General features: G+C 31.7%; 1 protein-coding gene across 1 annotated transcript; it reads left to right on the forward strand.

Annotated features, from left to right (window-relative positions):
• Window positions 1-4,868: 4,868 nt before the first annotated feature.
• Window positions 4,869-13,817, forward strand: LOC140040703 (lactadherin-like). The gene is made up of 8 exons (XM_072086831.1): window positions 4,869-5,222; window positions 8,879-8,955; window positions 9,218-9,537; window positions 9,971-10,109; window positions 10,402-10,437; window positions 10,538-10,652; window positions 10,890-10,966; window positions 13,312-13,817. The coding sequence occupies exons 1-8, from the start codon at window positions 5,119-5,121 to the stop codon at window positions 13,437-13,439; spliced, it is 996 nt and encodes a 331-aa protein (XP_071942932.1). The 5' UTR covers window positions 4,869-5,118; the 3' UTR covers window positions 13,440-13,817.
• Window positions 13,818-14,316: the final 499 nt, after the last annotated feature.

A 14,316-nucleotide genomic window follows, 5' to 3' on the forward strand; every position in this document is an offset into this window, starting at 1 on the left:
TTGAGGTCAATGTGTAATTTCTATTGTTAGTTCCCACATGAACAGTCACTCTTTCAACACATTGTTTCACTGCAAGACGCTTGGCACAATGCGCGAGGTCTTCTATTTTTGCACCACGCATAGTGTGGCATATCACCTTTTTTAGTAGAATTACTTAATCGTTTGGGACGAAGATCATTAATCATTGAATCGCCTATAATCAGAACGTCAGCTGGAATTGCGTAATCTTGAGTACTAGCAGTTTCATCAGCAATTTTTTGTTTGTCGCTTAGTGCTTTTTGTTTATTACGGTATTGATGAAGCTGTAGTTGATAAGAATCAACTTTTCCAGTACTCTTCGTTACATCATTAGTAGGGCTAGTCATTTACAATGCGTTATAGAGAGTTAAGTGTCAATTAGCTGCTCAGAATAAGTCCGAGAATCATCAATAGCTTTACTATCATAATTTGGTTTTACATTATACCGATTTTGTTTCGGGAGGTCCAATGAGGTCAGATAATTCTGACTGGAAACAGATTGATTATTTGGATGTATAGACTGTTCTTGAGGAAAGTGACATTCCTCGTGCAGACCAAGTTGGGGACAGGTATTATGTTGAGTAACATAATATGTCCCTTCACAGTAATAAAGTCAGATGTGTCAATAGCAACTTGGGTTAGTTTCGCATCGTATGCTTCATCTTTGGCTTTAGCAGCATCTTTAGAGCTGAGATAAGTAGATCATGTAGTTTTATCACTTCCTTATCTTTTTGCTGCAAAAGTTGTAAAGTATGCTGCAAATGTGTTACATCGGACTTAAGAGCTTCGAATTTAATATTCATATTCTGAATTTTCTATTTTCTTGTAGGGATTTAACCTCTTTTTAAAATTCATTAAATTCAATGAATATCTTTTAAAGCTTCAAACAAAATAGCACAATCATTGTTTTTAGCTAGTAATTTATCTTTCAGGACTCTATTTTCATTTTCAGACATTATAATTTTGAGTTCGAAGTTTTCTTTTAGCAAATCAGATAAATTTGGAGAAGCTAATGAATGATCAACATGTGATTGAGTGCAAGCGGAATGGATGTTATGGAGGTCATTTACATCAGTGGTAACCAGGTCATGTAATGTATCATTACATTTAGTATCTATTATTGTTACTTTCAATAGCTGTATTCACTAAAGGTAGTTCCACTTCAGCATCATTGACTTTAGTTGCATCAGTACATTCTAAGTCATTGCACACCCCATTTTCGCTGAGATATTTTTTAGCTTTTTTAACACTAAAAAATGATTGGAATAAAGATCCGTGATAGCCATCAGTGTTTGCTTGGCATTCCAGCCAGGATAAATAGATGCCTGATTGTTTCCCGACAGCAACGGCATAAACCTTTTTAGTTTTCTTGGATTTAATTGGTTTGTCAGCCATTGCTATGTGTTGCATTGCTGTTGTTGCATTAGCCATTTCGCTATGCAATGGTATTTGTACGATTTCAATAGACAGAAGAAGACAATAGATAGTACTGTTGCCTAGCACAACGACGCCTCGCACTGATTGGCTGAAGGCAGAAAAGACGCGGTACGATCGTTTGAGGTCCCAGAAATGAAAAGGGCCAAAATAACCCTGTATGGTTACTTTTTGTTCTATCCGTGGGCCTAGGTGTTGAAGGTCTAAATCACTTGGATCTAACAATGGTTTCTATAATAAAAAGTGTTACTTTCCTTTATGAGTTCCTTGTTTATCACTATGAGTCCAACTCCAAATAAGAGTCCAAAATATTGTCAAATAATAACAAAAATTAAGAGATGTTTCAAGTAGCGTACGTCGTTGTTGGTATTTTTACGTATGTTTCCGAGCGGTTGAAAATACTTTATGAACTCCCTTGTGACATAAAAGTATACAACAAAAATCCACAAAGTTGTAAAATAACTCAAAACAAAGCTTTAATTTCAATCAACTTTTAACAATCCAGTAAGCACCTTAAACAACAGCTTCACAATAACTTTTACAATCGAATATCCAACCTCTAATCCAACCTCCAACCTTCTTCAAAATAAATACTTCAATAAAAAATCCTTCTCCCTCCTTACAATTGTCATACTTCTTTTTATATACACTATACAATTCATAACTTTGTAGATCATTCCTTATACTTTTTATTCTATTGGATTATAGTTTCTATTAATAGCACTTCTAGAATGTTCCTTATTGTTCTTATAATAATTATACATGGTTTCTTAAATCTAAACATACCGTACTCTTATTCTAGAATGTTCGTGTAGACACTATGCTACTCTATTTTTTAGGAAGCCTACCTTATAATTATTATGATTCAAATGAGAGGAATCTATTTAGATGTTATATCAAACAAATAATGATTTTTTAATATTCGGGAAATGGTACAAATAATGGCACTTGGTGAAAGATATATATTATTTTCAACTCGACTTTGTCTCGTTGAAATTAATTCACCTCATGTCATTATTTGCACCATTACACTCATAAACATTCATTATTTGTATAATATCAAACACTCAAAGTATAATTGAATAGCATGAAATACTGTACTCCATTATGCTATTATTTCACCCAAATTAGTTTAATGGTAGGTAGTTATTACCCTGCCTCAATGAATGGCTACCGCCTACAGTTATAATTCTACTATCCCACCTACCATCTAGTTCCGTTAACTCTGGATAATGGCTTTTATTATCGGCAGAATGATCTAAATTCAAGTTTATTTATTCAAACAACAAATCAAAAGTAAGAAAGACATTTTAATTTTTGTCCATTGTGATAAATTATTATTTTGTATTTATATTTTTACATCTATTAAAATTGTTTTTTTATTTTATTTTACTAACATATCCATTCCGTTTACATTCACTATACATAGTTTCCTACTTGCATCAATCTTTTTACATTTACAAACATACTTGTATCTGTCTCTTTACACTTATTCCTCGACATTCATATATGTTTACATATATTTTCTACTTGTATTATTTCTTTATAAATATTATCTCTTAACACAATGTTAGTTTTATTTTACACATTTATTTACATACATATTTTCTTTACATATTTCATTAACATTATATATTTTTCCTATTAACTTTGTTTTTAGATTTATTTACATACATTCACTTGTGTTAATTTCTTTCATAATATCCCGTTTACATTATCCCTTAACACAAAATAACACATTTTTGTCTAATTTAACTTTATTTACACACCTACGTGTAATCTCTTTTTACAACACAATCATAATTTAACATTTTAAAAAATCAACTATTCTTTTCCTTTTAAAAACATTTTTTTGTTTAAAGGTTTGCATGACGAATAAATACAAGTTAGTTTTGCAATACCAATAAAGTAAGGTTGACAACAGCTGTCTTCTAAGAATGCTAAGGCAATTAAAGATGAATCCAATATATAGTAACCAGTCTAAGATTAGGTAATCACAATAGACTGACGTGGTGTGACCAAGTTGATAAGGGCCTGATCTGATCAAAACAATGGCATGATTATTTCAGTTTAATAGAAATTAATAAATATGTAATGTAATGCGATATTTATATAGCGCTATTTCATGGACAGCATTCTTCTCCCCTAAGAGTCACATCGTGTCATCGGCTACTACTACGACTCTACTACGTCTGTCCACGACAGTGTGTGGGCGGGTGGGGGTGGGTGTGTGTGTGTGAACTAGTACACCGGGGTAAGCCCCTACTCGTCTCGAAAGATGAACTAGGTTCTTTAAAGTGCACACGAGCAATATGCATACACTGGACCTACGGTTTATAGTCCTTATCCGAGAAGACTTGTTCTACCACCAGAACCATGGAGCAAGTGAGCCTCGAACCCTTGCCGATGCTATGACTATTACGGTTCCACTGTCTTAACGATCGGCCACTCACATAAATAATTAGATAACACTGTGTTAGACTATAACACTATAAAGAACTGTACGACTTAATACAGTCTGTATAGGCAAACAAGTTTGGGTTCGTATGCAATAGGCCTAAATACGTGTTTTATGGACAATCGATATCGGCTACTGCCTGAGCAAGCTTCTTGAGTCGTTCCAAACGTCTACATTCTTGTTTGATGCTGAACTATTTATTTATAAACATCCAACTCATCTTGTTTTTCTTTTTTGTGTCGTGAATTACCACTTTTATTAGTAAAATCATGATCAATAGGCTATTACAAATTAATCAGTAATGTTTTTATCTTCATATGTTATTTCTTTAATCACATTTAGAAGGCTACTGTTTTTTTAGAAGGCTACTAAATTTTCATATCATTCAAACTGTTCCAAAAAAGTTCTCAGAAAAAAAAGTATGATGCATCGGTGCATCAGCATTCCAACTTGCTCATTAATCGGTACAATGCCAACAATCGTGTCCACCATACGTACGTTTGCACAATAATTAAATATAGACTATAGTTTCTCTTAGGTGTTATTTTATATACGGATTTTTTTCGGGAGCTTTTCCAACTTTCGTAAGTCCTTGATTGACACCGAAGTTTTTAAGGTATCGTGAATAATGTTGCCGAACTTCCGACAGCATAACAAAATTAAAATAAACTTCAGTTTGAAAAAAAAACCATTTGTGCATACATGTTTCGTTGTTACGCCGAACAACATCATCGTCATCAGCAACTAAATCCGTAAAAAGCAGCAGCTGGTATAATCTACTTAAAAAATTGTAAAACGTTCGGCGTATTTCCAAAATGTATCATTATTATTATATTCAAAAGGTACGTTAAAGACAACCCCAGAACTGATGTAACCAAAATCTAATCCCACATAACCTCGTCTTCCGGTTGTCGTCTTATGGGTATTTCGAACTCAAAATACGTTCAGTTGACGTTGATGGCGCCTGGTATTTTTAGGGGAAATGACTGCTTTGAATAAGTTTGAATCGACTGTGTAAGTCTGAAAGTGTCTATTTTTGTGGCAGTTAAAGGGTGTCTTCCCGAATATTTTAACAACATTGTTCCGGAATCGATGACGTATAATAGGACGACGACATAATAAAGGAACTAGTGACTGTGTAGTTAGTGGCCTTTGTGGTTCCTTTAAATGCTCATTTGAACTCGAACTTTAATACTCATAGCACCATAATGCACTTCATCTGGTTCATTTGCTCATGTCTAATTTTTTCATTTGTGGTAGGGGAACCAGAATGGACCGAATGTAATGACGATGGATGCTGTACTGAGGAAGGGTAAGATTTTCTTGTTGTTTTCTTAAATTTTCTTACCTAATTATGGTTATTGCTATACTACTGTAGGCCTATACTATATCTTGTTTTAAAAAGATTTAATATTTGCAAATATATTGATGACAATGAATCGGTAAAGTTACTAGCAATTGTAACAGAATACTATTTAAAGCTATAGGCCTATAGTCTAGGAAACATCTGAAAAAAAGGCCTATGAATCAAGTTAGGGGGTAGAATGAAAGGCAGCCAACATAGCCAGATATTCTAATTAATACCTTCTGATCAAAATGTTTTGCCTTGTATTGAAATAAAATCAGATCTAAATAAGATAGATGCACTTGTGCCTGACCGTGTAGTGAAAACTGCTACGTGTATCAATACGTGATGTTTTTTAAAACAAGTAACTAATTCACTAAACCCTTAGGGAATATTATATATCGGGCTTTTAAAAAAATACGAATTATACAAATTATAATACACAGAGCAAGCTCTCATCATTGTATATATAGTAGTATAATATAGTATATACAGTTTCAACAGTTTGAACATAAATTAATCAATCATTTAAATTGACTCAAATGTTTTATTTAGTAAACATCAATGTTTCTAATTCGTTGTCTTATGTTGATAGGAGATACAACTAACTAGCCCATGTATTGTCGGAAAAGAAAATCACATTTACATTAAGCACTACAGGTTGAAGAATTCAGAAAGTGATACATTGGGAAAGCTATATAGTAAATACGGCTAATCCGATTTTTCTCATCTTTGCTATACATATAATATTCATCTTAGCTTACGACAGGCATTCATATAAAAACGGAAATAGGTCTAACAATAATTAGAACCATTAGCACTGTGATACGACTTCAAATTGCTAACATTCTACAACATATGTTTACAATAACATGTTGATAGATATGTGCATTAAAATAATTATGGAAAATGACTCTAAGCGAAAAGGAAAAAAATAATGAATTAAGAAAATTAATACTAAAATTGTTTATAATTAATGACAGGGCTAACAACCCACTTTGGCAAGGCAAACCAATTATCATATCCAATGTATAATCAAAATTGGCAACTACTTCATTAACAATTATTATATAAACTACAACAATAGCATACAGTAAGTAAATGTCAACTTAAGAGTAAAATTTCCACTAGCGTGCAGAATATTGAACTCATATTGTAGCCCTATATATTTATTTCTTTTATACAATTTTGTCTATAATTACAGTATTTTAAATAGCCAATTTTGTATTTTTATTAACATAATATTATTAATAATAATAATAATAATAATAATGACAATGTACAAATAATAGTAAATAATAAAAAATAATGATAAGAAATAATAATAAATATTAATAAATATTAATAAATAATTATGAATAATAATAAATAATAATAACTAATATTAAATAATAATAATTGCTAATATTAATAATAGACACAGCTAAAGGCAATACAGTAATATCTTGACTTGTTACGTGAATTATGGCCTGTCCAATGCAATGGTGGTTGACGCAGTAATGTCCCAGTAAAAGTATGCCTAATCCTTCATAAGAGAACACCCAACATAATTTGGAAATCTATATATAAAGAGTCTCTATCCAATCGAGTTTGAACAATACCATGAAAGCCCCAAGTGGTCTAATGGTTAGGACATCTGAATATCAAGCAGAAGGTTCCGGATTCGAGTCTCGGTTGGGGTGAATTTTTCTCATTCTCACAGATTTCCTCATCATCATCGTTTCAAATTAATTAATTAAATGTCAGTATATCACCGGGCGGTTTAGAATTAATGTTCTATGCCTAATGTGTTTATATATATATTATTCAACATGATCGTGCCACATACTTAGTATATTTACATTTATGGTAATATAATGACAAGTGTATCGACCGATGTATTCGACACTTTAATAACACTATCGAGCGCTAGATACTACATGTTTACATCTGTTTAAAACATTCTAATAAAATCTCTAGTGTACTAGAGGGGAAAAAACTGCTAAATTGAGATATATAATACATTATTATAAAGCTTTCATTATTGCTATTGAGATTTGTTTACGTATGAATCTCATATCACATTATTTATGTATAAAGCATCATTGTCTAATAAAATAAACTATAGTAATTTATGAAATAGTGAAGCAGCAGGATAAAGGGACGTAACAAATGAAAGCCTGCTATTAGTACAGCTGTGTTTCCATTCACTCGGGAAACGACCAATGACCAAATAATCCCCTGTAAAAACTTGTCTCACCCACGGAGCAAAAAAGGTAAGTAGCGGAGACAAAATGACTGGCTTGTCTAGTCGCTAATCTCGTGGAAAATGTAAAATTCATTATTATTACACAAACTAATCAACAATGACATAATTGTATTCGTCATAAATTTGTATCATTCACAATTAGTGTACTTAATAACGAGATTACGGGAGATAGTACGTCGCTTATCAGAGTAGTTGTAGTAGTAGTAGCCCGACCATAATTAGATTGAGAATAGTTGCTTGTCAAACAAAGGTAATGTTTGCGGTCGCAAATACGGAGTACTCACAAAAACAAGTTGGTGTAAACAAATGTTGTAGCCTTAACACAACTTTATGACAATAAAGATAAAGTTAGCGGTTGCAAATAGCAACGGCAAGATGTGGTAAACCAAATTTATTTCCGATGTTGAGCCAAATTCATTTATCCATAAACTCTGATTGAAGTATTTTTTTAAAAACAATTATCATTTATAAATTATATTATTGTTGTTAATCACTCTAGCATTTAATTATCAAATGTAATCTTCCTCTAACAGGCAGTTCTTCTGACATCTTTTGCTACTCTTCACTGACGACTTCGTCTCGTCATCTTATTCCACTCTTTATGTAATACATAATTATTTTCTTTTCCCGGGACGCTTTCCTTCTATTCTTTTTTACAAAAAACATTATAGTGTCCGGTTTACCTTCTTTACCTTCTACAATTCCCAGTTGAACTTGATATTACTTTCACATTGTTCAACTTGTGAACATGTATTGACGATAAAAGCTTTTTTTTATGCAATTAGAAAAATACATTTTTAGTTAAGTTTAACTTAGAGGCACTGAAAGACACTACATGTAGCAAGACAGATACTTTCTTAATTTTTGTTTATTTTTACTTCCTTGAGGCACTTAATAAGAATGCAGACGTTTACATTTACTAATAAAATATAGCTTAAAAGCTATATTTCCATTGTCACTGTAAAATCAAACCATATTGTTATTTTAACAATTCCAGCGGAACTTTACGTCAACGCATTAAGTTCCGATAGGAAGTGGAAAATACAATATTCTCTTATAAAAACACATTCATAATTTCTTAAAATCGGCAACAGGGTTGTGTGATGTTTCAATAAATTAATAATTCTAAATAGTTATTTTTCATATAGATCGTCAGTGATGCCACGCGGACCATGGTATTACAGACATTATCGTTTTCAGATCACGTATACCGTTGTGGTGTAAATCTGCCTAAAACGAATTGAAGAGAATTGAGAGAACAGAACATCTATTAATTTTATATTACTTTTAAAACTCTCTGTAAAACAAAATGCATTTTATATTTATTTTGTTGTGGAAAATTATTTACATAACGTTTTTACATATTTTCAAACAGTGCTGGCTGTGGTGATTGCGATGAAGTAATTGGTGAATTCGGAAAAGTGTATTGCGATTGCGGAACTTGCCAGACAGGTAAGATGCTTTTAAAATAAAAACCCTATAGAAAAGAAAATTGTGTTTGTTTCATTATAAAAATTGAACAAATGAAATAAGTACATAATAGATAAGATGTTTACAACGCGAACACAGATACGATCCCGGTTTGACATTCATTTAGTCAACATTATGCCTTAATTTAGGGCAGACGTGTACGATTTCTCTGGTGAAATAATATGCCCAAATACATACATTCCCAAGAAATGATGATCACTATTAAATATAACTTATACTATAGGAATGTGCCATGAGTTTTTAACACAGGAGAACAGTAATGCATTCTCAGCGTCATCAAATATATTTGGAATGGAAGCAAAACAAGCGAGGTTGGTAACCAATAATGGCTACTCGGAAAAAAATATTTACTTTGGTTGGCAACCAGATGAGAATGATACATTACCATGGTTACAGGTAGATCTAATGGAAAAACATCATATTTCTGGGCTAGTTACATTTGGAAATGCGTTTGGAGATGATTTCGTATCGGCTTACAAGGTGTTGGTTAGCCCAGACAATGAATATTGGGAAACAGTCGATGGTTTAGATAATGAAAATGGGGTACGTAATTGATTAATACGTTCTTCTTTATTATAATTGTCATTATTATAATCATACGAAGCAAGACTGCGTTATGACACGCACTGCTAAAGCGCACTTAAATCGACGCCCTCTTCGACCTGTTTCGTAAAATTACTAGTCCTTTATACAAATTGTCCTCAACAAAATAATTTAGCTACATTTTTAGAAAGATTTATCTAATAAGGTTGAGCATATAACGTGCATATTATCAAATACAAGTGGTAATTGAACCCATACGATATAATCATTAGATAAAGTGTAGAGTTGACCTAAATTAAACAAATTACGCCAGTATAAAACAATTTCAGATGGAGATATAGATTATGTTAGGCCTAACTTTTTATATTATTATTTTTTATTGGTAATTATCTTACTGATGCAAAATAATTGTATATTTTAAAAAAATATATAGGTTTTTATAGGTAACTCGGACGGAAATTCATCGGCCATTAATTATTTTGATTCACCGGTCCATATGCGATCATTACGTGTGTATCCACTGACGTGGCAGAGCCAAATTGTCCTACGCATAGACCTACTTGGATGCTTATGTAAGTAACAATATTTTAATAATGCTAATAATAATTATTAATAATGCACGAAGAAGCAACAGTAACTTTTTTAGTACTCTTGGGTGGGCTTCTTTTCGAGGTGAGCTTCTTTTCTTTTCTTTAAAATGAATTCGAAATGCTGTACATTTTGTGAATTGCTACTACAATAATAGTATTTTCTGCCAATTTTAAATATTTGATTTTGTGATGAAAATACCATTTTAAAATGTAAAATAATTCGTAAGTGGAAAATTCCTTTAATTGAAATATATTTATTTGTTATAATTTTCAGCACTTCCAGGGATTTCAGCAACAAAAGAACCAACTGGTAAGTTAACGTTAATGATATTCGTTTTAAAATGCATAAATTAATAAATTATTTAATTTGTATATTAATGTAAGTTTTTGCTTTTATATTCGCTTTTTAGATGTAAATAATATCAACATTTCTGTATATCTGATTGCTGGTATCTGTTTTACATTACTGCTAGCTCTTACAATGATACTTTGTGTGAGCTATACACCAAAACGACGTACAGATATGTAAGTATGTAATTATTTCGTAATCTTATCATAAAACATGTAGGGAAATATTATTTTCAAATACTTGCATGCATAATTCTATTAGGGAATGTTGTAAATAAAGAAGGATAGAAGTGAAACACGTGATTGTTGACACACACGGATATCCTTATCTAGCAGAAACGAAATTATTGCTGTACTAGAGACCACAACAAAACCATAAAGCAGAATTGTTGTTTTCATTTTCATATTACATAGTAATAAAGACATTCCGAAAGCATTGGTGGCTACCCCGCCTAGTTCAATTGCAAGTTCACCGACATCTGCCTCATCCGGTACGTATCGTTTTTTATTGGCGAGCCTCTTTCCTTTTTAGCCTAATTTGCAGACTTTTATTACACATAATCACTAATTGCATCCTGCTCTTTTCCTTAAAGTAGGAACTATTCAAAATATAGTATCTTTTATAGACCCTCCTACCAGGCTTGTAAACTGGGCTGAAATTAGGAACAGTATGGTAGCGCCAGAATCTATCTATGCACCAAATTAAAAACAAAATTATAAAAATAATAAATATTTTTCTCATTTCTCGTTTGCTTTTCGGTAAGAGTGAACAAATGAAACAAAATGACTTTGGACGATGGTAGAATCAAAGAACAATCTGATCCACCAGGTTATTCTAAAGCACTGCTGTATCAACAAATCTCTTTGAAATCCATGTCCCTTTTCGTGGCCCTCTATAGATGGTTACAAATCAACTTAATAATTACATTATTATTAATATTAACACTGGTTCGTACCCTTGTATAAAATCGTTTGCACTCTCCGATTGCTCAATTGAAATGTATGTAAATGATTAATACTATTTAAAATGTGTTTTATTAAAATCGTCCCATTTAATTATTTAGTATTAGAATAATATGTAATTTGTAATAAATTATTATATAATTTATTATATTTCTCCTGAAAACTCGTCGTTATAAGGTACATCTACATAGGCTATTAAATATTTGCCATGAGCAGTGGTGTGCAATTATTGTGTGTTTATGAATAGGCTGCATCAATCTATCAGTTTATAATTTTTTACAAATTATGAACAAATTAAATATTGTAGCTATATAGTGGGTTAGTTCATCTACGTCACAACCAATCTATGCAAATTGAAACAACCCAACTCTCCTGATCCTTCACATACAATTTCTTGCAAAGTATCATAATTATACGATGTTCCTGTTCCTTTGCAATCACATTGCTACTGATTTTCGACGGAAAGTCATCTAAATAAAATCTTCATCGGAAAAATCAAGATGGCGGCAATGGACAGTGTAATTTTGAGATAAGGTCGATACAAGTCTTTTATCATTCTGGTAAACCAACAATTTTGTAATTAGCAACACAAATCGTCCAAATGTGATGGGGAAGGTGCTTTTCATTTAAAATGGACGAAATTATTTATGTCAAATTCTTCCAGTTTAGGTACTGAATCTTCAATGGCTCTAAATATCATAGTATATCGTAATGTTATCATAATTATATTGACTAGCAGTAACTTAACGTGTTTTTTTTGCCTTAATATGTGGATATATACTTTGCATGGGCAAGAATAATAAAAGCGCACTCTGATAAAGGTACTTTTTAATTATTAAAATAAAAACAAATTTTATCAAGAATAACATTTGGAACTACTGTATTTACGGCCATTGTTATACACTATCCCTTCACTTTGAAATATATTTAAGCTAAACAATTAAAGCAATACTGGATATGAAACTTTAGACTATAGTTTTCACTGTTCAGACTTTACAAAAATGAAAGACGCTAAAGAAAACTTGTCCTGTGTGAATTAGATGATGCGTGCAAACACTAGCGAAAGTATAACATGCCAAACTATATTATTTTGGGTGTTTTTCGTATACTAATTTGATACCTATAGATAAAATAATAAAGTGGACATAAATCGAATGAAAACACAAGTTGTTTTTATGTTCAACACTATATCAAACCATTTGGAATCGTTTTGTTTGTGTGTGTTCATTTTTATAAATTTTATTTATCTTTTATTTCAATGGTTTTGTAAGCTACAAAATGAAAGCAATACTGGATATGAGACTTTTTGCTGTGTGAACAGAGGAGGTTGCGTAGTTTATACAGTGACGTAACACATGGTCGATGAGACCTCAAATTACTTAAGCTTTGTTCCCACTAGAACGTAACGCAAGGACGTAAACGCAACGCAAGCGTTTTAACCAATGACAAGCGAAGTTATAGACAGTTAGCAATCACAAGCGAATAAGCCATCGCTTGTGATTGGTCAATTCACTTGCGTTGCGTTACGTCCTTGTGTTGCGTCGCTAGTGGGAACCACGCTTTATTGTAATTTTTTGCCTTTTTTAATGTTTATATCGTGTGCGACCCCTCAATTAACATCAGTGTGCCAAATGTGATCACGTATCGTTCAGTGGATTCGGAGGAGATACGTAAAATTACCCGGTAGGCAACAAATTTAGTTGCATTAATAGATAGTCGCGATTCAGTTAAAACAAAAATGTGGTTGTATAAACTATGCAAATAATGTGACGTAAAGTGAAATAGAGTCAAACCTTTTTCCAGTTGCCATGCAATTGTCACTAGTTCAAATAAAACAGTGTCTTAAACTTCTAATATTATTATTTCTTTTTAGGTGATACGTCGTTTCCCAATCCTGCATTTGCTACTAGTCAAAAGTCTCTGTTGCCGAGTGGCGGCAGACATCACTGTGAAACGAATCCATACATAAAAGTATCTTTTCCAAAGGCAATTCAACCTTAGTAAACGGTAATGTTCATAGAAATATAGTAGAATGTACTAAAGCATTTGGTAATTTTTCATCATTGATTACCATGTTTTTATTTTTATTTACATTATTTTAATAATCTTAAACAATAAACATGTTTAAATTAAATTTTACCATGACTTAATGATTGATCTTTATACGATATTGAGTTATCAAAAAATTATAGCAATAATGTAATCAGTATTTTTAGTACCATACAATATACATAATTAATGTACCGTATTCTGTAAGTGGCAAAAATGATTTGAATAATAAAAAAGTATTATAATTCCGACACAAAACAACAATTTATGTTTTTTTTTACATATTAAAATAACAAACCAGAAGACAGTCATTTGTATAAAATCTAATGGTTTTATTCTATGTATACAAATCGACAAAACAAAATATGTTCATATAATTATCAAAATGTTCTTCTATGAGGTTGAATAGTATCGATATATTCTTTACACTTCAATATTGGTTGTTGGATACAACAATGTTACAGCATCAACAAGGAAATAGGTTATCAACCACGTTGAAATAATACAGCGTGGTACTATTTATGGGATAGGATAATTACATATTCTCATTCCCGATGTGTTATTTCATTTTTTTAAATCGTATTTTTTTTTCAACTTTTCGACGCTTCACAATTATTATCATATTATAGCATAGCATAGGGTGATTCATTAAAATCGTTATGCACATAAGCAAATATGTACACAGCAAGTAGAAAACATATAACGTTTTACATTTTATATTGTCATAATATAAACTCTTTGAAAGTATAACAATCATTTGAATCGATTCTACACTGTGACCGTTTTCAACATACAGTAACTATCCTCAACACAAGGCTCATATTTCTGG

This window comes from Antedon mediterranea, chromosome 2, assembly GCF_964355755.1.
Source record: "Antedon mediterranea chromosome 2, ecAntMedi1.1, whole genome shotgun sequence".
Classification (NCBI taxonomy): domain Eukaryota; kingdom Metazoa; phylum Echinodermata; class Crinoidea; order Comatulida; family Antedonidae; genus Antedon; species Antedon mediterranea.

Coding starts and splice junctions, on each gene's coding strand:
- LOC140040703 (XM_072086831.1), top strand. CDS start 5,119: ATGCACTTCATCTGGTTCATTTGCTCATGTCTAATTTTTTCATTTGTG. Junction 8,956..9,217: donor TTGCGGAACTTGCCAGACAG/GTAAGATGCTTT, acceptor CTTATACTATAG/GAATGTGCCATGAGTTTTTA. Junction 10,653..10,889: donor CCAAAACGACGTACAGATAT/GTAAGTATGTAA, acceptor CATATTACATAG/TAATAAAGACATTCCGAAAG.